At 41.1% G+C, this 23,877-nt stretch overlaps 1 protein-coding gene across 5 annotated transcripts in view; it reads left to right on the top strand.

Moving 5' to 3' along the window:
- WDR70 (WD repeat domain 70) overlaps window positions 1–23,877 on the top strand; it is a 280,993-nt gene that overhangs the window by 214,708 nt on the left and 42,408 nt on the right. For all 5 annotated transcript variants that reach the window (XM_069555882.1, XM_069555881.1, XM_069555880.1 and 2 more), the window contains 2 exons: window positions 18,558–18,657; window positions 22,016–22,100. In XM_069555882.1, coding sequence (XP_069411983.1) covers window positions 18,558–18,657; window positions 22,016–22,100 — 185 coding nt within the window. The remainder of the gene's footprint in view (window positions 1–18,557; window positions 18,658–22,015; window positions 22,101–23,877) is intronic.

Genomic DNA, 23,877 nt, shown 5'->3' with positions numbered 1-23,877 from the left:
GCAGGTCCTGGACTCTCGAGCACAGGCTCGATAGTTGTGGCCCACGGGCTTAGTTGCTCCACAGCATGTGGGATCTTCCCGGGCCGGGGATCAAACCTGTGTCTCTTGCACTGGCAGGCAGATTCTTATCCAGTGTACCACCAGGGTAGTCCTGGATTGTGTTTCTTTGATATCATTGCACTTAATGCTGGGCTGCTCTGTCATACAGTTTTAAAGACATCTAAAGAGCAGGGAGGAGGATGTGTTTGTAGCTAGACTTAATACAATAGTCTATGTGAATACTTAGGTCTTTCCCTCATATTGTCATGGTGCTCAGTACAAGCTTATCCTTGCATTTCTTTCCTAACCAAATTGTACAAAGCTAGAGGAAAGGCTTCATGAAATCGATCATCATTTTTACTCTGGCTTCCAGTCTTCCTCTCTTCCTCTCCCGGTAGCTGCCAGAGGGCTCCATCTGAAATGCAGATCTGATAATTGACTCCTCTGCTATGACCCTTCGGTTCTTTGGTTTCCATTCTTCTGTATATCTGTCACTTTCGTAGCCTCCCACTTTACCAAACATAAGATCTGGTTCTTAGATAGACTTCTGAAAATTTGTTGTCACCAGTAGAACTGTTCTGTATCCCTTTTGCACCTGCAGCTGACAGCACACACTACCCTCTGTTTCAAGCATATGGTTCCAGAGGATAAACGTACCAACACACTGGGGATGTTTATGTTCTGTGTGTCAGTATTCTCCAAGCATCTGCCACACAGGCCCAGAAACAGAGAAGTGGTTTCAGCTATTGGCTGCCAGGGGAACAGAAGGGTTGCCACAACAAACTGGGCAAACAACCCCGAAAGTCCCCAAGAAACATAAACTCACACTGCTGGAAAATCAAAATTAGTAAAGGATCGTTCATTTTTGATTCTCGACCTGAGCTTTGTCCCCTGCGCCCCTATGTCAAGCGTGGACTGCTTTCTGCAGCAACTGGGGCATCTGTAGGAGGGTGCATTTGAGATTCACTCAGCTTTTGAAGGATGAAGTATTTGAAATTTCTGTGCTCACCCAATAGTTGCTTTGTAGTGGCGCTGGACTGGGCTCCCCTTGGAAGCTTGGTCTTTTGACTGACGTTGATAAAGTTGGCTCCAAGGGGACCCAGCATCCTCTTTGCCCTGGCGCCACTGGGCCCGCCACCCTCTCCCCTCCCCACCACTCACTCTTCCTCCCCCTCCCTCCCGCACCACCTCTCTATCCCTCACTTGAACTGGCTGCCAGAGTTCACAGACAGCTGGGCAAAGAGTGGCTAAATCTGCCCAGCTGCCCGGGAAGCTTGGCGGCCAGGCTGAGGGAAGGAAGCATCGGCTCTCTTTGAAGGTCGGCTGCCAGTGAATCTCAGGCAGCTGGACTTCAAAGGGGGGACCGCCGGGCTTTCCCTCCTGTCTAGGCAGGTCATTCCACGGCACCGTGCTTCCGGTGTTGGCATAGTGGCTTTCAAGTTCCTCTTCAATTAAAGAGCTGAATTGAAAGCTGCACTTGTGTCCACATTTATGTTTTTTATGTGCTATTGCCAGTCTAAGATCCAAACTCCTGTTACTCCAAGCTTAGGAGTAAAGATGGATGCGAAAAGGTAGCAGCATCGCACAAGGGCAGCTCAGGAGATCCACAGCAGTCAGTAGGGTCTCCTCATTGCTAGCTGTGTCCTGTGTTATTTACCAAGCTTTAAATTACTCCAGGGACTCTCAGTGTGATCTTCTTGGGTAAAGGCTTATCAGCTTATGCTTATGGGCTGAGCTGAGCTAGTGACCTGGAATTGGGTCTGGTCATGGACAGTGACTTTATCTGTTTCCAAAAAACTGTTGTGTTTGCTCACCCACTAGCCCTCCTTCACTGTCTTGCTGCACTTTCCCGCCTTTCACCTTTAAATTCCCTTGGTGATCGAGGGGAGGACTGGCTTAGCAAGGAAAGAGCAAGGGTGCTACACAGAGTCCAGGTCCACCTTAGTTGCAGAAGGGGGTCCGAGCTGAGGGAGTCTGAAGTCAGAAGAGCCATGAGGGTGTATGAGTACAATGGTGGTTAAAGGTGCAGGCCCCGGAGCCAGGCTGCTTGGGTTCAAATCCTGGCTCTGCCACTGACTGACCACATGACCTTACCTTTCTGCACCACCATGCGCTCCCTGAAAAACAAAGGTTTAATAGTGCTTATTTCATAAGGCTCTTGGAGGATTTTAAGAGGTTAATACCACGCACCTAGGACAGTGTCTAGCTCAGAGTAAATGCTATAAATTTAGCATTTACTGTATTAGCTGTATTATCATGTGCCCCTGACCAGAGCTAGAGGAGCTAAGAAATGACTGGTTTGTGATTTTCGCTGCCCCTGTATGGATGAAAGGCTGGTAGCTTCTGCCTTAGATGGAATTTGTAATAGCATTTTTTCCCAGAAATTCCTAATAGTGTAAAAAAAAAAAAAAGTGAGGTTTGAAGAAGAAAAAAGTTACTTTATGTTATCCATCTCTCTCCTTGCATTGCCTTTCCTGGGAGTACAAGGAGATGCAGTTCATTTAAAGCTGTTATAGTAATAATCTGTACAAACCCCAAACCAGCCTAGTTTAAAACACAGCTGCAGATGTAAATATAGATATATAAATAAGTAAAAAAAAAAATGGTGTTTTAATAAGGAGTACAGTTTCTAGAGTTAGAATCAGGGTTCCAGTTTTTGCTCTATTTATTAGTCATATTCTTTGGGTAAGTTACCTCACTAAGCCTCAGTTTTCTTGGTTGTTAAATGAGATGATAATTACAGGAGGCTTGTTTTAAGAATGAAATTAGAAAATTTCATGTTGCATCAAGTAGCAGTATGTTCGGTAAATGTACCTGTCATTATTATTACTATTGCCATCACCCTTAGTGTAACAAGTTAAAATTATTGTTGAATCACAAGGAAGCCTTTTTAGTTTATATAACAATGATTTTTACAAATAGAGTGCCTCTCCCAAAGATTTTTATTCTCTGTAGATCCAAGGTCAGCAAACTATAGGCCGAATCCAGCCTGCCACCTCTTTTTATAAATAAAGTTTTGTTGGACCACAGCCTCATCCATTTGTTTCCTGTCTGTGGCTGCTTTCATACTGTCACAGCAGAAGTGAATAGTTGCAACAGAGACTTTACAGTCCCAAAAGCCTAAAATATTTACTGTCTGGCCTTTTCCAGAAAAAGTTTACTAACCCTTGCTCTAAATATATATTTCCCCAATTAAGATCTAGAGAATGTTAATTCTGTTCATGTTAGTAAGTACTTTCTGAAAAGGAGGAGGAAAAAAAAATGGTCCCATAGTGAAATAAGCTTTGGAAATGTTAGAGAAGTTGATTTATTCTAGGACTACTACTTAAAAGACCCTGGCTTTTAATCTACTAATGTGCATTGTGAATCTTCAAGACAAGGCCACAGTACGCAAATAAACTCTGGTTTCCCCAGGCTTACTTGGCTATAGAATGACCCCCATCCCATCCCCGATGCCTAGATCTGATGATGTTACGCACAACATCTTTTGGGAAACCCTGCTTTGAGACTTCTCTTTAGAAGGACTTTCTTCTTAAATCTTTCCTTTTGGTGACATAGGTGTATCCTCATTTAGAGAGCTACAAAATATCATATGAGATTCTGTATTACCTCATTTTTTTCCCCCAGTAAAGTCATACATTGCTTAAAATTATAATAGTAAAATATACCAGATATTTAAAAGCTCTAATAAGATAACGGCCCCATCTTTAATTGAGTCTATATGATGTCTCAGAGGTTAGAAATGGAGTCTCAAAGTCCAAAGTTTCATTTCATGCTTTCTTGCAATTCTAAAAGCAGGAGTTTTTTGTAGGGCTCTAACGTTTATTTGCATCCAGATTTCTGAAGCATAAATCTCGAGTGCCTAACTGGGATACCAGCTGATCTCAGCTCGGGTTTATAAGAAGGGAGATTAATGTGAAGGTAACTTGTGCCCGAGCCATAAGGGGTTTGTTTTATAGACTAAAGTAAACACCTTGAATTTCAAGTTGCAAGCACATGGGGAGCCAGAAGATTCCAGAGCAGTGGCATCATGTTCTGCCTGTGACTCAGAGCTTGTGGCTGAGCCTTCTGCAGCTGCAGCTTCCAGCTGGTCATCAGACAGAGCCCTAGGTAGTGGCACACTGCATTCACCTGGTCCGAGATGACCAAACGACACGAAATTGCAACATTGTCCAGTGCCGAATGAAGGCTGGGCTCTCTCTTTGCCAAATACAGTTGAAGAATAAATGCTAAGGCTGTAACTGTTTTCTGAAATCACAGTGGTTGCAGCAGTGAACCTGGACTGAGAGTGGAGAATCCTGCTGAAAAGTTCAGCTCTGGTCATACATGCTCCCTCTCACTTCCTCCCTCCCTCCCTTCTCTTGGTGTCTCCCCTCCCCTCACCCCTCCCCTCACCCCTCCCGTGAGTGTCCTTATTATGGCAGAAGTCAGTTCTTAGTCGTTTTGATGCCCTTTAAACCTGGCTTATGTTTGATGCAGGAAATGTTTATGAAAGAATAAGAGGTCTTAAGTGTTTCTTCTCCTTTCCCAACTTGTGAATCATTTTAAGAAAATTCTACACTGTCTCTTCATTTGTTTTTTTTTTTTTTTTGTCTCTTCATTTGTTATCTCTATGTTGTGTGTATAATGGGTCCTCAGTAAATGTGGTTGATGTTGTAAATATGGATCCTAAAAATTTTATTGTTATACTATTTTATGAGAGATGATAAATGGACTTTCCAGAAACCTTTGTCAGATATCATTGTCTTTGTCTTTATTTTTTTAAATAATAAAGGAAGAGAGGTAGAGAGAGGAAAGGAATGAGGAAAGGGGACAACGTCTTGGCTGGAATATAATTATCTGTTTTTAAAAAAGTTAGGAACTTGGAAACTGTCAACTTGGTATGAAATATGTTGTTTCCTAGAAACATGCTCAGAAGTTCAGAGTTTCATTTGCTATATTTATTGAGTATGTTCATCTTGTAAGCACCATGATATGTGATACATTACATATTATGGTGTGCTCTAAGACTCATTGGGGTTCTTAGAGTTCAGATGATGAGCCTGGGAAAGAAATAATCTGAAGCTGACCTACTTGAAAGAAAGGATCAGAAATGTTATTCATCTGGTAACACAGAGAAAAGCAATTTAAGCACACAGCCCTCCCTTCTGTGTTTTCCATGAATGAGCTATTTCCAAGTATTCACCTCTCTTAATCTAATATTGTCTTCTGGAATCATTGTCTTAGTGTCAAAGAATATATAGAAGAAAAGGCTGCAACTGGATGAAAACACTCTACAACTATCTAGAGACAATAATTATCTCAAGCAATGCCAGCAAGATTAAGAAACATTACTAGAGAGAACTTTTGTTCTCACAGGCAGATGCAAAAAGACGAAAGGGGAGTGTAATGATTATATAAAGTACAGACATGACACAGTTGAGTTAATTTTAATTGTTGGTTTGTACAGTACTCTTGCCTGGAAAATCCCATGGATGGAGGAGCCTCGTGGGCTACAGTCCATGGGGTCGCTAAGAGTCGGACACAGCTGAAGCGACTTAGCAGCAGTAGCAGCAGCAGGACTAGTTTATGATGATCATTATTTGGTAGAGTGCTAAGGTAGGGGAACAAGAATTAACCTTCTTAAAGCTTTATTAATGCTCCTATAGTGTCGCCTGACTCATAATAATGATAGACACATATAATGCTTACTATCTGCTCCACCTTGTTCACATCCTTCATGTGTTGTATCAGTTAGCTTTTGCTGCATAAGAAACTCCCCTAGAACTTAGTAGCTTAAAACAACAAGCATTAATTATTTCTCACAGTTCTCTGGGTCAGGGGCAGATCTTCTGGTCTGAACTGGCTCGGCTTCTCTGTTGCATCTTCACTAAACTAACCTCTCCGTCAAGGCTGGGTATTCTAGACTGGCCTCACCCACGTGTCCAGCTATTGGCTAGCTGTTCTGCTGGTGCTGTGGGATGACTGGACACATGTCCGTGGTCATCCAGAAAGCATCTTGTAATTTTTCACAAGGGTTCCAAAAGCAGTTTTACAATTCTCTGCTGTGTCTTGTTTGCTAATGTGCTCTTACTTGGATGCAATCTCAAAAACGACAGAATGATCTCCATTCGTCTCTAAGGCAAACCATTCAATATCACAGTAATCCAAGTCCAGGCCCCAACCAGTAACACTGAAGAAGCTGAAGTTGAACGGTTCTATGAAGACCTACAAGACCTTTTAGAACGAACACCCAAAAAAGATGTCCTTTTCATTATAGGGAACTGGAATGCAAAAGTAGGAAGTCAAGAAACAACTGGAGTAACAGGCAAATTTGGCCTTGGAATGCGGAATGAAGCAGGGCAAAGACTAACAGAGTTTTGCCAAGAAAATGCACTGGTCATAGCAAACACCCTCTTCCAGCAACACAAGAGAAGACTCTACACATGGACATCACCAGATGGTCAACACTGAAATCAGATTGATTATATTCTATGCAGCCAAAGATGGAAAAGCTCTATACAGTCAATAAAAACAAGACCAGGAGCTGACTATGGCTCAGATCATGAATGCCTTATTTCCAAATTCAGACTGAAATTGAAGAAAGTAGGGAAAACCACTAGACCATTCAGGTATGACCTAAATCAAATCCCTTATGATTCTACAGTGGAAGTGAGAAATAGATTTAAGGGCCTAGATTTGATAGATAGAGTGCCTGATGAACTGTGGAATGAGGTTCATGATACTGTACAGGAGACAGGGATCAAGACCATCCCCATGGAAAAGAAATGCAAAAAGGCAAAATGGCTGTCTGGGGAGGCCTTACAAATAGCTGTGAAAAGAAGAGAGGCGAAAAGCAAAGGAGAAAAGGAAAGATATAAGCATCTGAATGCAGAGTTCCAAAGAATAGCAAGAAGAGATAAGAAAGCCTTCTTCAGCGATCAATGCAAAGAAATAGAGGAAAACAACAGAATGGGAAAGACTAGAGATCTCTTCAAGAAAATTAGAGATACCAAGGGAACATTTCATGCAAAGATGGGCTCGATAAAGGACAGAAATGGTATGGACCTAACAGAAGCAGAAGATATTAAGAAGAGGGGGCAACAATACATGGAAGAACTGTACAAAAAAGATCTTCATGACCCAGATAATCATGATGATGTGATCACTAATCTAGAGCCAGACATCTTGGAAAGTGAAGTCAAGTGGGCCTTAGAAAGCATCACCACGAACAAAGCTAGTGGAGGTGATGGAATTCCAGTTGAGCTGTTTCAAATCCTGAAAGATGATGCTGTGAAAGTGTTGCACTCAATATGCCAGCAAATTTGGAAAACTCAGTAGTGGCCACAGCACTGGAAAAGGTCAGTTTTCATTCCAATCCCAAAGGCAATGCCAAAGAATGCTCAAACTACTGCACAATTGTACTCATCTCACACACTAGTAAAGTAATGCTCAAAATTCTCCAAGCCAGGCTTCAGCAGTATGTGAACCATGAACTTCCTGATGTTCAAGCTGGTTTTAGAAAAGGCAGAGGAACCAGAGATCAAATTGCCAACATCCGCTGGATCATCGAAAAAGCAAGAGAGTTACAGAAAACATCTATTTCTGTTTTATTGACTATGCCAAAGCCTTTGACTGTGTGGATCACCATAAACTGTAGAAAATTCTGAAAGAGATGGGAATACCAGACCACCTAACCTGTCTCTTGAGAAATCTGTATGCAGGTCAGGAAGCAACAGTTAGAACGGGACATGGAACAGCAGACTGGTTCCAAATAGGAAAAGGAGTACGTCAAGGCTGCATATTGTCACCCTGCTTATTTAACTTCTATGCAGGGTACATCATGAGAAACGCTGGACTGGAAGAAGCACAAGCTGGAATCAAGATTGCCAGGAGAAATATCAGTAACCTCAGATATGCAGATGACACCACCCTTATGGCAGAAAGTGAAGAGGAACTAAAAAGCCTCTTGATGAAAGTGAAAGAGGAGAGTGAAAAAGTTGGCTTAAAGCTCAACATTCAGAAAACGAAGATCATGGCATCCGGTCCCATCACTTCATGGGAAATAGATGGGGAAACAGTGGAAACAGTGGCAGACTTTAATTTTTGGGCTCCAAAATCACTGCAAATGGTGACTGCAGCCATGAAATTAAAAGACACTTACTCCTTGGAAGAAAAGTTATGACCAACCTAGATAGCATAATCAAAAGCAGAGACGTTACTTTGCCGACTAAGGTCTGTCTAGTCACGGCTATGGTTTTTCCTGTGGTCATGTATGGATGTGAGAGTTGGACTGTGAAGAAGGCTGAGTGCCAAAGAATTGATGCTTTTGAACTGTGGTGTTGGAGATGACTCTTGAGAGTCCCTTGGACTGCAAGGAGATCCTACCAGTCCATTCTGAAGGAGATCAACCCTGGGATTTCTTTGGAAGGAATGATGCTAAAGCTGAAGCTCCAGTACTTTGGCCACCTTATGCGAAGAGTTGACACATTGGAAAAGACTCTGATGCTGGGAGGGATTGGGGGAAGGAGGAGAAGGGGACGACCGAGGATGAGATGGCTGGATGGTATCACTGACTCGATGGATGTGAGTCTGAGTGAACTCCGGGAGATGCTGATGGACAGGGAGGCCTGGCGTGCTGCGATTCATGGGGTCACAAAGAGTCGGACACGACTGAGTGACTGAACTGAACTGAACTGAACTCTGTTAGTTAGGGTTCTCAGAGAAGCAAATGTTAAGGCAGCATTAGATGCATAAAAGATTTGTTGCCAAATCTCCTGTAAGGGAAAAGTGTGTGGAGAGCTGGAGAGTATCAGGTGGTGATGCAGATTTGACTCCTGGGAAGGAAAGAGGGAAGCAAGGAAGGAGGGCTGGCTGAGAAGAATCTCAGACTGCAGTGCAGCTCTTAGAAAACTTTGGCCAGGCCAATGGGAACTCCTTGAGCCCAAGCCAACCCAAGGCTTTGTTATTCTGCTCTAGCTGTGCTGATGCCCCAGTTAGCATGGTGGCTACAGTGGGGACCACTACTTTATTCAGCCTATAGTCAAGACTCCGTTTTTAGAAGGACGAGAATTGCTGCCCCACTGAGAAGCACTGTCCGTCCTCTTAAGAATCTGGCTGCCTCTATAGTCTATTGGTTTCTGATCTGAAAATAGGGTCAGATGTAGGAACAGAACAAGAGGTCATGATTTTTTTTTGTTGTTTTTTTGAAATTACCATCTTTAGCCTCCTGCTTCTCTATTTCTCTCTCTTTCTGATTGTAGATATTAAGCAGTACCTTTGTTGTCTGCCCGTCTCTTCTACCCCTGGGAATGCCATGTTCATACAGTATATTAATTTGACTATTGCAGAATCTTTTGGGGAGGTTTTATTGTCTAATTTTCTCTAATTGAAATGAAGACTTCATGAGAATAGGGAATTGAAACATACCTTTATATGACAGTTCCTATACTTTTGCATACATTATTCTGATAATCCTTACTATATATCTCCAAAGTCAGAGAAACAGGAGGAAATTATATTCAATCTAGGCCTGTATTTTGGGGGTTCCCTGGTGGCTCAGAGGGTAAAGAATCTGCATGCAATGCAGGAGACCCGAGTTCGATTCCTGGGTGGGGAAGATCCCCTGGAGAAGGGAATGGCTGCCCATGCTAGTATTCTTGCCTAGAGAATCCCATGGACAGAGGAGCCTGGCGGGCTACAGTCCATGGGGTTGAGAGAGTCGGACACACCTGAACAACTAAGCACACGTGCATGCACGGACCAGTCTATATGTATTCTGTTGTTTACTCTTGGCATTTAAAAGAATCCTGGATGCAGCATGCTTGGGGCTGGTGCATGGGGATGACCCAGAGAGATGTTATGGGGAGGGAGGTGGGAGGGGGGTTCATGTTTGGGAACCCATGTAAGAATTAAAGATATTAAAATTTAAAAAATAAAAAAAATAAAAAATTTAAAAAACTAAAATAAAATAAAAAATAAAATAAAAGAATCCTGGAACATTTTTAATACTGGTATAGCAAGTAACCCTAACATGTGATTAAAAATATAGAAGTGATTGGAATTGCTTGATTATCAGTTCAGTCACTCAGTTGTGTCTGACTCTTCGCGACCCCATGGACTGCAGCACACCAGGCCTCCCTGTCCATCACTAACTCCTGGAGCTTGCTCAAACTCATGTCCATCATGTCGGTGATGTCATCCAACCATCTCATCCTCTGTCATCCCCTTCACCTCCTGCCCTCAATCTTTCCTAGTCTTTCCTTTTTCTTTTTACCATCTTAATTATTTTTAATGTACAGTTCAGTGGTATTAAATACATTCATAATATTGTCCGACCATCACCACCTTTCATCTCCAGAACTCTTTTTATTTTGTAAAACTGAAACTCTACCCATTAAACAACATTCCCCAACTCCTCTGTTTCCCCAGCCCCCCTGGCAACTCGCATTATGCTTTCTGTGTCTCTATTTGTTTTCTGAGCCTCATATAAGAAGTTTCATGCAGTATTTGTCTTTTTGTGATTGGCTTATTTCATACAGAGCTCTTTTGGAAAAGGTCTGAGATCCCTGTCCCTGGACGTTTGGGACATGGCCACTTTCCCTTCCTGTATTTGCAGGCCCACCAGTTCATGACAAGTTCTCTAGCCAGGTTCCAACGGCAGGCAGGCTTCAGTAAGATTGGGGAAGGGGATACTCTGTGTTACAGTTTTTAACCCAAGCGGCAGTGTCTGGTTCCTCAGATTTCACCTTTTTTGGCTTCTCTCCATTTTCCTTCACTCTCCACATAAACTAGGACTTGGGGGATGGGGTGGGTGGTGTGTGAGCCATGGCCCCCAAAAAAGATTTTATTCTTGGTTTGATTTGAGGGACAAAAGAAATGTTTCTGAGCATAAAATTGAGCTCTGAGAAAGGCTGCTGAAAGAATGCTTATTGCTTTTAAACTCTGTTTTAAAGGCGATACAACATATTTTCACAGTTTTTGTTTATCAAGCAATTTCAAGGTAAAGAGATACGATTTTGAGATTCAACCAAGGTGGCATGAGTCCTGCTACTGATCTTAAGCCTAGAATGATTACTCATCCTCTCTGAATCTATTCCCTTATCTATGAAATGAAAAATGTACCTACTTGGCAAGGATTTACATGGGGAATAAAAATAGTCTATGTAATGCACCCAGCACAGTGCTTGGAATACAGCAGGTTTACCATGATTATTGGCCAGCACTTACTGATTGTTAGTCTCCTTTCTAAGGACTTGACCTGAACTTTCTCATTTTATCTTTACAATAACCCTATGAGGTCGGTAGTGTTATTGATCCTCCTTTTTCCTGACTGTTAGATAGCTAATAAGTGGTAGAGCTAGAATTCATACTTGAGCAGTCTGACACCAGACTGTGGGACTAACCATTCTGCTTCCCTGCCTCTATTGCAGATGTTTTTTATCCTTGATCAAGGAATTAATATACTAGGCTTTGGTGCTCAGAGATTAAGAAGTAGGAGCACATGTTAAATTGACTGACCATCATATGCAGGCACTAGGCTAGGCATTTCTAAAAGACTTTCCCATTTTAGTTACTATTTAATCACTATTTTTATAACATCTAAGAATTCATGAAATTTTCTGGAACCCTGCAGATAGAAGCTGCTTTATTTTGTATTAAAATAGTGCAGCTCTAGTTTACCAGGATTTTTAAATTACAGATCTCCTTTTGGAAGGTAGGTTATCACATTGTTATTTATGGAAGAAACACTAATGAGATGCTAGGTTGACAGATGATACAAGATATGTGGTACCTTTGCTTCAGTTCAGTTCACTTCAGTCACTCAGTTGTGTCTGACTCTTTGCGATCCCATGGACTGCAGCCCGCCAGGCTTCCCTGTCCATCAGCAGTTCCCAGTTCAGTTCAGTTCAGTCACTCAGTCAGGTCTGACTCTTTGCGACCCCATGAACCGCAGCATGCCAGGCCTCTCTGTCCATCACCAACTCCTGGAGTCTACCCGAACCCATGTCCAAAGAGTCAGTGATGCATCCAACCATCTCATCCTCTGTCATCTCCTGCTCTTCCTGCCCTCAGTCTTTCCCAGCATCAGGGTCTTTTCCAATCAGTCAGCTCTTTGCATCAGGTGGCCAAAGTATTGGAGTTTTAGCCTCAACATCAGTCCTTTCAATGAACACCCAGGACTGATCTCCATTAGAATGGACTGGTTGGGTCTCCTTGCAGTCCAAGGGACTCTCAAGAATCTTCTCCAACACTACAGTTCAAAAGCATCAATTCTTCGGTGCTCAGCTTTCTTTATAGTCCAACTCTCACATCCATACATGACTACTGGAAAAACCACAGCCTTGAGTAGATGGACCTTTGCTGGCAGTGTCTCTGCTTTTTAATATGCTGTCTAGGTTGGTCATAACTTTCCTTCCAAGGAGTAAGCATCTTTTAATTTCATGGCTGCAGTCACCATCTACAGTGATTTTGGAGCCCAGAAAAATAAAGTCAGCCACTGTTTCCACTGTTTCCCCGTCTATCTGCCATGAAGTGATGGGACTGGATGCCATGATCTTAGTTTTCTGAATGTTGAGCTTTAAGCCAACTTTCTCACTCTCCTCTTTCACTTTCATCAAGAGGCTCTTTAGTTCTTCACTTCTGCCATAAGGGTTGTGTCATCTGCATATCTGAGGTTATTGATATTTCTCCTGGCAATCTTTAGATTCCAGCTATGCTTCATCCAGCCCAATATTTCTCATGATGTACTCTGCATATAAGTTAAATAAGCAGGGTGACAATATACAGCCTTGACATACCCCTTTTCCTATTTGGAACCAGTCTGTTGTTCCATGTCCAGTTCTAACTGTTGCTTCCTGACCTGCATACAGGTTTCTCAAGAGGCAGGTCAGGTGGTCTGGTATGCCCATCTCTTTCAGAATTTTCTACAGTTTGTTGTGATCCGCACAGTCAAAGGCTTTGGCATAGTCAATAAAGCAGAAATAGATGTTTTTTCTGGAACTCTCTTGCTTTTTTGATAATCCAGCGGATGTTGGCAATTTGATCTCTCATTCCTCTGCCTTTTCTAAAACCAGCTTGAACATCTGGAATTTCACAGTTCACATATTGCTCCCAGATCCTACTCAAACTCATGTCCATCGCATTCGTGATGCCATCCAACCATCTCATCCTCTGTTGCCCCCATCTCCTCCCATCTTCAGTCTTTCCCAGCATCAGGGTCTTTTCAAATGACTCAGTTCTTCACATCAGGTGGCCAAAGTTTTGGAGCTTCAGCTTCAGCATTAATCCTTCCAGTGAGTATTCAGGACTGATATCCTTTAGGATTGACTGGTTTGATCTCCTTGCAGTCCAGGGCACTCTCAAGAACCTCCTCCAACACCACAGTTCAAAAGCATCAATTCTTTGGCACTCAACTTTCTTTATGGTCCAACTCTCACATCCATACATGACTACTGGGAAAACCAGAGCTTTGACTAGATGGACCTTTGTTGGCAAAGTAAAGTCTCTGCTTTTTATATGCTGTAAAGGTTGGTCATAGCTTTTCTTCCAAGGAGCAAGCGTTTTCTTAATTTTATGGCTGCAGTCACTATCTACAGTGATTTTGGAGCCCAAGAAAATAAATCCTCTCACTGTTTCCCTATTTATTTGCCATGAAATGATGGGACCAGATTCCATGATCTTAGTTTTTTGAATGTTGAGTTTTAAGCCAGCTTTTTCATTCTCCTCTTTCATTTCATCAAGAGGCTCTTTAGCTCCTCTTTGCTTTCTACCATAAGGGTGGTGTCATCTGCATATCTGAGGCTATTGATATTTCTCCTGGCAGTCTTGATTCTAGCTTGTGCTTCATCCAGCCCAGCATTTTGCATGATGTACTCTCAATTCAGTTCAGTTCAGTGACTCAGTCGTGTCTGACTCTTTGCGACCCCATGAATTGCAGCACACCAGGCCTCCCTGTCCATCACCAACTCCCAGAGTTCACTCAAACTCACGTCCATTGAGTTGGTGATGCCATCCAGCCATCTCATCCTCTGTCGTCCCCTTCTCCTCCTGCCCCCAATCCTTCCCAGCATCAGAGTATTTTCCAATGAGTCAACTCTTCGCATGAGGTGGCCAAAGTATTGGAGTTTCAGCTTTAGCATCATTCCTTCCAAAGAACACCCAGGACTGATCTCCTTCAGAATGGACTGGTTGGATCTCCTTGCAGTCCAAGGGACTCTCAAGAGTCTTCTCCAACACTACAGTTCAAAAGCATAGTTCTTTAGCACTCAGCTTTCTTCACAGTCCAACTTTCACATCCATACATGACCACTGGAAAAACCATAGCCTTGATGAGACAGACCTTTGTTGGCAAAGTAATGTCTCTGCTTTTGAATATGTTATCTAGGTTGGTCATAACTTTCCTTCCAAGGAGTAAGCGTCTTTTAATTTCATGGCTACAATCACCATCTGCAGTGATTTTGGAGCCCAGAAAAATAAAAGTCAGCCAGTTTCCACTGTTTCCCCATCTATTTGCCATGAAGTGATGAGACCAGATGCTGTGATCTTAGTTTTCTGAATGTTGAGCTTAAGCCAACTTTTTCACTCTCCTCTTTCACTTTCATCAAGAAGTTAAATAAGCAAGGTAACAATATACAGCCTTGACATACTCCTTTCCCAATTTGGAACCAGTCCATTGTTCCATGTCCAGTTCTAACTGTTGTTTCTTGACCTGCATACAGATTTCTTAGGAGGCAGGTAAGGTGGTCTGGTATTTTCATCTCTTGAAGAATTTTCCAGTTTGTTGTGATCCACATAGTCAAAGGCTTTAGTGTAGTCAATGAAGCAGAAGTATATGTTCTTCTGGAATTCTCTTGCTCTTTCTGTGTTCCAGTGGATGTTGACAATTTAATCTCTGGTTCCTCTGCCTTTTCTAAATCTAGCTTGAACATCTGGAAGTTCTCGGTTCATGTACTGTTGAATGCTAGCTTGGAGGATTTTGAGCATTACTTTGCTAACGTGTGAGATGAGTGTAATTGTGCAGTAGTTTGAGCATTCTTTGACATTGCCTTTCTTTGGGATTGGAATGAAAACTGACCTTTTCCAGTCTTGTGGCCACTACTGAATTTTCCAAATTTGCTGGCATATTGAGTGCAGCACTTTAACAGCATCCTCTTTTAGGATTTGAAATAGCTCAACTGGAATTCTATTACCTCCACTAGCTTTGTTCGTGGTGATGCTTCCTAAGGCCCACTTGACTTCACACTCCAGCTATTTTAAGCTTGATTATAACTAAGCTTAAAAATAGATTCTCAATGAATCTGTTGAATCCCCTATCTATTTAGGGGGACCTAGGGGTAGATTTGATTGGAGAAGGAAATGGCAACCCAGTCCAGTGTTCTTGCCTGGAGAATCCCAGGGATGGGGAAGCCTGGTGGGCTGCCGTCTATGGGGTCTCACAGAGTCGGACACGACTGAAGTGACTTAGCAGCTTAGCAGCAGGGGTAGATTTGAGAGGACAGTTAGATGTTTGTATGCCTAGTTTGTTAAGTAGCCTAGCATTTGTCTAATCTTGCTCTCAGAGTTTGATTTTTGGTAGTAGCAACTTTCTGAGAGGAGGTGCCCACTACAGACTGAATAAATGTGTGCTGTGGACACAAGGCAGGGAGATAGTAGGTTAAATGCAACTCAGTCTCTTTGGGAGTTGGAGGAAAAGGGTAAGAGTGAAAGGAAGATGTGTAGGGCATGTTATTTGCAAGATTAATAAAGTATTTAATATGGAACAGAAAAATTAAGCCTGTTGACCACGGTCGAACTAAAATGTAGTAAGCTGAAATTTTAGGTCAGGTTGACTTGGCTCTAGGACCAGTTTTCTTTCTACTGAATTTTCCCCAGTTTTCAGCCTAGCAATTTATTTAAATTCTCTCATTTAAGATAGTTTATTCCACTGTTTTTATTAATTGCAAAGCATGTTTTGATGCTTTTCAGGGCTATCTTTCCTCTTGCATTGATAGATACATAGTAGAGTGATAGAAAGTTATTGGAATCTGCTGGATGTAAACTCATGGTTTACATGGTTTACTCTATGGTTACCACCATAGAGTGTTTGGATTATTTAGAAATTACAGAAAATGGTATATTTTTAAGACTTTGAGGAAGACGTCATATTTTTCTTTGAGAATTTGACAGTCTCTGTTAGAGAGGAGAAACTAGGATTAGCATAGCCAAAGAAGGCAGGACGAGGACTCACAAGGAGATGTTAGAAGGAGGGGAGCCTTGGATCCAGTTTAAGAAAGGTGTTACCGTTAGAGCCCCCCAGACAAATGCACTAATGTTGCTTGTGTCGCAGTGAGTTCCTCACTGCTGGAGGCTCTGTGCCCAGCTGCTCAGAAAGGGTGTCTTTACCAGTTGGAAGTTTGTAGGGAGGGCCTTTAAAACGAGGTTTTTGTGCTTGCATTTCCCATCTCTGTGAGTGCTTGAAACTTGATGTTCTCCAAGTCTAACATAAGGCACTTGTAAGAATGGGAAGCATATATAAAGGAGCTAACAATCTCAACTTCCTTAAAGAATGATGTACTTTGCCTGTGATGATTATAAAAGGTGTTAAAGGAGAAGTTGTAGCTTTAGATTTCCCATATTATGCCAGAAGTGTTTTTCAATCACGTTGACTTTGTTTTCAAAATGTGGGTGTATTTTTCATTGCAGATTGTCCATCTATTGATGTTTTATGCAATTTTAAGATCTCTGGTTATCCAGTTTATTTCATGGAATAAAACTTTTGTTATTGGTTAAAGTGAAGTAAATGGGTATTTTAAAAGCCTTTTGAATTTTTTTCCAGAATAAAAAAAAACTATATTCAGGTAAATTAAGATTTTACATATAGCTATTATATATCATTTCTGTATGATGAGATAAAATATTCCTGCTACAACTGTTCTTGTCTGAATTCAGAAGAGATGTTAACACTTTGCTTGTCTTTGCAAACAGGTTCATCCTAAATTCCTCTCTAAACAGGGTGGCAGAGGTTGGGATGTTTAGATAGCATCACTGAATCAATGGACATGAACTTGAGCAAACTCTGGGAGATAGTGGAGGACAGAGAAGCCTGGCATGCTATAGTCCATGGGGTCTCTGAGTTGGACATACTTAGTGACTGAAAAAAGTGAAGTTAATAATTGAAGAGCAGATTTGATATAAAAATCTCAATCAAAATGAAACTGCCTGCTTGCTCTTGGGTTCATGCTGAAGTTTATATGATATGGCTACTATGGGTTCTGTACCTTTTAATGTTCTGTATCCCACCTGATTGGTATATTATATGTGCATATTCAGTCGCTTCAGTTATGTCCGACTCTTTGCAACCCTATCGACTGTAACTTGCCAGGCTCTTGTGTCCATAGGATTTCCCAGGCAAGAATACTGGAGCAGGTTGTCATTTCCTACTCCAGGAGATCTTCCTGACCCAGTGATTGAACCCATCACTTGCATGCAAGATCAAACCCATTACTTGCATGCAAGATTGAACCCGTCTCTTGCATCTCCTGCATTGGCAGGCAGATTCCTTAGCACTGTGCCAACTGGTAAGCTGTTAACAGTAGCCAAGTCTCTGGTCACCTACCTGTCTTACTAGTCTTTTATAGTCTAGTATAAAAGGAAAAATATTTTTATACAGGAAAAATATTTCTGTTTCCTCTTCCTATATCTAGAGTTACATTATTACAATCATTGATCTCATATAGAACTACACATCTGACTAAATGCTTCAAGTTGCTTAATCATTGTTATTTTTGCCAGAGGCCCAGTCACACATTTGGTGATACAAGAAATGACAGTTTTGCAAAAGAGGTGATATATAAACAATACAGTTAGCAGTATTAGTAAGGTCATAAGTAAGAATTTAAGTCAAGAACTTCCATTAGGTACAGGTACTTAAGGTACTTAATTCTCTGTGCTTAGTTTTCTAATCTGTAAAATGCAGATAATCTTGCAGAGTAATTGAGAACACCATAGGTAAAAGATAGTGAAGGATATAGTGCCTAGGATATAGTAAGTACTGAATAAGGTTAGCTGTCATCATTATCAACAGCCTTATCCTACGCGTGCGCTAAAGATGGTTCAAGACTTACAGCCATGTGCACAGTGTCTGACATATTCTAGGAAGGCGATGATATTTTTGCATTAATAATATATTCATTAGTAATTTTTATTTATATTTATTCATTCAGATAACTATAGGAAATGGTCCCTAAAACTTTAAGTATAAGAAGAAGAACTAAGTGTGGGGCTAATCTTGTGTTGCTCAGAGCTTGCTGAGGCAATCTGAAAAATACCTCCTGCTACTAGAACTTTAACCTTGTCCCTTCCTTTCTCTTATTAAAGCAAATGGATGTTTTAAAAGCCCTTTGAATTTCTCCAGAATTTAAGAAAAAAAACTATATTCAGGTGAAATTATAGCTGTTATGTATCATTTTCTGGATGATAAAATAAAATATTCTTGCCACAAAACTGTTCTGATTGGGATTCAGATGAGAAGTTAGCACTTTACTTGTCTTTTCAAACAGGTTCATCCGAAATTCCACTATAAACAAGCTCATGACCCAGGCACAGATACTTCTTGCGTGACTTTTTCCTATGATGGTACTGTCCTTGCTTCTCGTGGAGGTAGGTTAAAAGCTTTCTTCTTGATGTGTTTCTATATGTAAAATGATCATATTTAGCGCTAACAAATATCACACTAATAGCACTTAGTAAAGCTAGCTGTGCTTTTGTTAATGGCCTTTGCCAGTCTAGTTTTTTTTATTACAATGCATTTTCAGTATGGCAATATTATTTTATTGGAAATTACCAAGTAAAATTTAGAAAATATGTACTTTTTTGCCCCAGTTTCGATTTTACCTCCAAATTTCATCAGTGTTTGGAACCTCTGAGGATGACCTCTGCTTCTACATTATGGAATTTTGTAGATGATATTCTATCTTTCTATATTATTTTATAGTTCTGGGTCTGGTATTTCAAACTCTTCTATTTGCCGACCATTGATTTTTTTTTTTCAGTTTAAACACTAACTCAATTTAGTTAATAAAAAGTTGTATATCTGGATGTTATTTTTAAAATAGTTATGTAATCCTCTGTGATCGTATTGTATTGACAAGTTGACTTATCCACACTCACATGGTTGAGTGTAGGTTGTTTCTAACTTTTTGCTAAATCTTTCTCAAATGAATAAGTGGTATACAAGGAAATAAGAGAAGAGTAAGGGTAGCTTATGAACAAAGCGTTAGGGGGAAGTGTGGGGTGTGCCTGAGAATCTTCTAGTAGGCCTATTTTTGGGGAGAGGAAAGAATCAGGCTTCAGGAGGTTGGAGCCATGTTATAGATGGCCTTAAATATCACATAAAGGATTCAGTCTTTATTCCATAGACCAAATGAATCTAGCAATGTTATATTTATTCTCTCACATAGTTTATTCACATCATTCATTTTCACTTAACTACTGTATGTTGAGTAACCACTCTGAGCTAAGCATTATGCTAGGTGCTTGGTATAAACTGTGGACATCACAACGGAGTTCCTTTCCTGAATGAAGAAAAAACCCTGGTGCTGGGAAAGATTGAAGGTGGGAGGAGAAGGGGACGACAGAGGATGAGATGGTTGGATGGCATCACCGACTCAATGGACATGAGTTTGAGTAAACTCTGGGAGTTGGTGATGGACAGGGAGGCCTGGCGTGCTGCTGTCCATGGGGTCGCAAAGGTTTGGACATGACTGAGCAACTGAACTGAACTGATAGGGTTTAGTGAAAGTGAGGAAGACAGACGTAGCATGGCTTTACCCTTAGTTTAACTGGTCCGTGTTCCTTTACCCTTGGGGAATCCATTCCAATCCTTTCTTCCCAGGAAGCCTTATATATTTTACCCTCACGTAATTTTAAAAATCAGAGCACATGCACATGTATTTTCCATTTATGGTATACATGGCAAAATGGATATGCATAAAAATATATATTTTGGCTCGGCAATTCTAACCTATTTTTTGTTTTGTTTTAAAAAACTTTTTATTTCGTGTTGAAATATAACCGATTAGCAATGTTGTAATAGTTTCAGGTGGATAACAAAGGGACTCAACCATACATGTACATGTATCCATTCTCCCCCAAACTCCCCTCCCATCCAGGCTGCCACATAACATTCAGCAGAGTTCCCTGTGCTATACAGTAGGATCTTGTTGTCTAACCTGCTATCTGAGTCCTCAGATGACTCTTAATACTATATACTGTATTCCTTGTGGGTTTCCCAGGTGGCATTAGTGGTAAAGAACCCACCTGCCAGTGTAGGAGTCATAAGTGATGTGGGTTCGATCCCTGGGCCAGGAAGATCCCCTGGAGGAGGGCATGGCAACCCATTCTAGTATTCTTGCCTAGAGAATCCCATGGATAGGAAGCCTGGGGGACTATGGTCCATAGGGTCACAAAGAGTCGGACACGACTGAAGTAGCTTAGCACATATGCACACACTATACTCTTTACTTACAAGCAGTGATTTTTAGCCCAAGAGTATATCTGAATCTCCAGGAGGGCTTTTAAAATGGTAAGTGCACTACTTGAAAATTCTCACAGTCACTCATTCTTACATCTCTAGAGTGGTACATCCAAATCTCCTGAGTAGAGTGGGGAGAAACAAGGGGAATAAGAGAGGCGCATACTTTAAAAATTCTTCCTGTAGCGTTTGAAATAGGTCAGCCCTACCCAGTTGGCTATTACTGCCTTAGAAGTATGAGGTTAATTCCATTTCAAAGACATTTTAGTGATAATTTTTCCTTTCCCCTTCCATCCTATACTAGCTATTGGGTAACATGTCATCAGCAGAACATGTCTGCTGTAGTCCATCATTTTCTTTCCTGGATGTATAGAATATGCCAGATGGACATTTCTCTGTTCAGCAAAGTCCCCAGGGTGTTGTGAGGTGCCCCTGCTAGCTCCAGAACCTGCCAGGCTAGCTAAACTGTTTAATACAGATTAATGTTTTCTTTTTGTCTGAGGATTGTGAGGATGGGTAACCTTTTTTTTAAAAAGGCTGAAAGCAAAAACATAGATGTTACCAAGTTCTTCCAGTATAAGCAGGTCTCTAATCCAGCCAGTTGTGGATTAATGCACCTGCCAAAAGTTGGATTTTGGAGGCAGGGTCGCAGGAGAGAGAATGGGGATTTTTATTGAGCTCTCCACTCACCTCACTTGCATCTGATACTAATTCCTTATTGGACCGCAGGGATTGAGGCAGGTCTCAGCTTTGGACACTGGGGAGCAAGAACAGCAAAGGTATTACTTATAAGAGTTCTGGCTTTCATTATGGACAGGAATTAGTTAGTAGCCTTATAGAAATATTTCAAAAGTAATTCTTTAAAGAACATTCATTATACTTTAAATGGCTTGGAAAAGCTGTACTCCCCAGCAAGGTGAAGAATGAGAGGCACAAATTGAGTTACCCTGCAGGGAATGGAATCACGTGGCTCACCCTCATTGATGTTAATGGATATTTTCACCCACACACAAGTGGGAAAAAGAATCTGTTGTGAATTGCACTATTTTCAGTCCTGATGGTTGTTAAATTAATATCTTCTTAAGAAGTCAAGTTTTGCACAAATACACCACAGGGAAACTACCATCTGCTCTGCAGACAGTCACTCTTTAGAGATTCTCCAGGGTTCCTCCTAGCCTACAGATGCTACATCAATCTGGAAAGTAACTTCTAGGAGGCTAGTTCATTATCCTGCACCTTTGTACTGTTCTCAGGCTCCCCAGTTAAACAGTAAAACATGTTATGTGCATCTGCTTCCTTCTTCCTTCCCTCCCGCCTCTTCCCTTTCTCTCTCCCTCCCTCCCTTCCTCCCCCACCTCCTCTCACCCATCCTATTCTTAAAGTTATATACTAAGTTTAGCAAATTCTAAACATGGAACTGGTTCTTTTTTTTTTTTTTTTGCAAAATTTATTTTCTGTCTTTTTTTTTTCTCATTCCTCTATCAGGTGATGATACATTAAAATTATGGGACATCCGACAGTTTAATAAGCCACTCTTTTCTGCCTCAGGTCTTCCCACAATGTTCCCAATGTAAGTAGCATATTTTTAATATTTGATAAGCACAGGAGAATTGTAAAGTAACTTCATGTTAATTTATAGTATATGTCTTAGATCATCTAGAAAAGGGACTAGAGAGTGATTGAAATAGGTTTTTGAAAGATGCATTTTATTTTTCCTTTCATTTTGTATGTTCTTCAGAATATAAGATTTTATTTTTGAAGTTGAAATGATGTATGTTCATGTGTTTGTGTGTGTGAATATATACATTGTGTGCACACTTAGGGTCTTGAGATAGTAAAAACATTTTCAAGGATTGTTCTTTTGATAGTGTTTAAATGACAGAGTAGGCCTGTCTTTATTTTAAAATTTGAATCCTCATACCATTAAACATTCAAAAAACTAAAATCATGGCATCTGGTCCCATCACTTCATGGCAAATAGATGGGGGAAAATTGGAAATAGTAACAGATTTTATTTTCTTGGGCTCCAAAATCACTGCAGACAATGACTGCAGCCATGAAATTAAAAATTGCTTGCTCCTTGGAAGAAAAACTATGACAGACCTAGACAGCATATTAAAAAGCAGAGATATCACTTTGCTGACAAAGGTCCTTCTAGTCAAAGCTGTGGTTTTTCCAGTAGTCATATATGGATGTAAGAGTTGGACCATAAAGAAGGCTGAGCACCAAAGAATTGATGCCTTTGAACTGTGGTGCTGGAGAAGACTTGAGAGGCCCTTGGACTGCAGGGAGATCAAGCCAGTCAAACCTAAAGGAAGTCAACCCTGAATATTCATTAGAAAGACTGATGCTGAAGATGAAGCTCCAATATTTTGGCCACCTGATGTGAAGAGCTGATTCATTGGAAAGGACCCTGATGCTGGGAAAGATTGAGGTCAAGAGGAGAAGTGGGTGACAGAGGACAAGATGGTTGGATGGCATCACCGACTCGATGGACAGAAGTCTGAGCAAACGCTGGGAGATAGTGAAGGACAGGGAAGCCTAGCGTGCTGCAGGCCGTGGGATCTCAAACAACCAGACATGACTTAGTGACTGATCAACAACAACCATGAAAGCAATTTTTCATAGTTACTGAACCTTTATCTATTATGCTTCAATTTTTCTTATCATCATTCCAATCAATAATTTGGTAACCTTCACTTATTCAGACTGTCTTGCTCTGGGTAGGTGAACACTATAATCTCCATTCTGCTAAGTTGATAACTGAAGCTTTAAAGATTTTTCTGCAAGCAGCTGAGGTTGGGATTTGATCTCTAAGTCCCACAGTTGGTGCCTAAGCAAAATTTTCTATTTTGGTTGAAATAAAATTTCACATCTGTATTAAATGATGACCAGCAAGGAGAGCACAATGGTAATGGAAGCAGCAAATGGAGGAAGCTGTATAATATCAGAGCACTAACTCCAACATGGCCTGTGGCCCATGGTGTTTATCTGTTAAAACAAACAGATGGACAAACAAATGTGAATTTATAGCCAACGTGAATGTTTTGAGCCTAGTGCCTGCCGCAAGTAATGCTAACTGCATAATGTCTTTGGCTCATGTCTTAGGTTATTCACAGTCAGATGGCTGGACCTCTCATCCTCAAGAGCTGTTGAATCATAGCCATCGGTTAGGTTCCAGCGGTGCAGGCTGCTCCTCATTGCTCGGTGCTTGACTTGACAAAACTCAGATTATCTGAGAGGTAGTGCTAATGAAAATAGTTCTCAAACTGGTCAAAATCATTACCACTTAGACAGTCATACACTGTCTATTTGTGTATAGACAGGATCAATGTCAATATTGAGTT

This window comes from Ovis canadensis, chromosome 16 (assembly GCF_042477335.2).
Source record: "Ovis canadensis isolate MfBH-ARS-UI-01 breed Bighorn chromosome 16, ARS-UI_OviCan_v2, whole genome shotgun sequence".
NCBI classification, from domain to species: Eukaryota; Metazoa; Chordata; class Mammalia; order Artiodactyla; family Bovidae; genus Ovis; species Ovis canadensis.
The sequence above is the reverse complement of the archived record's forward strand: the minus strand, read 5'-3'. Positions and strand labels throughout refer to the sequence as shown.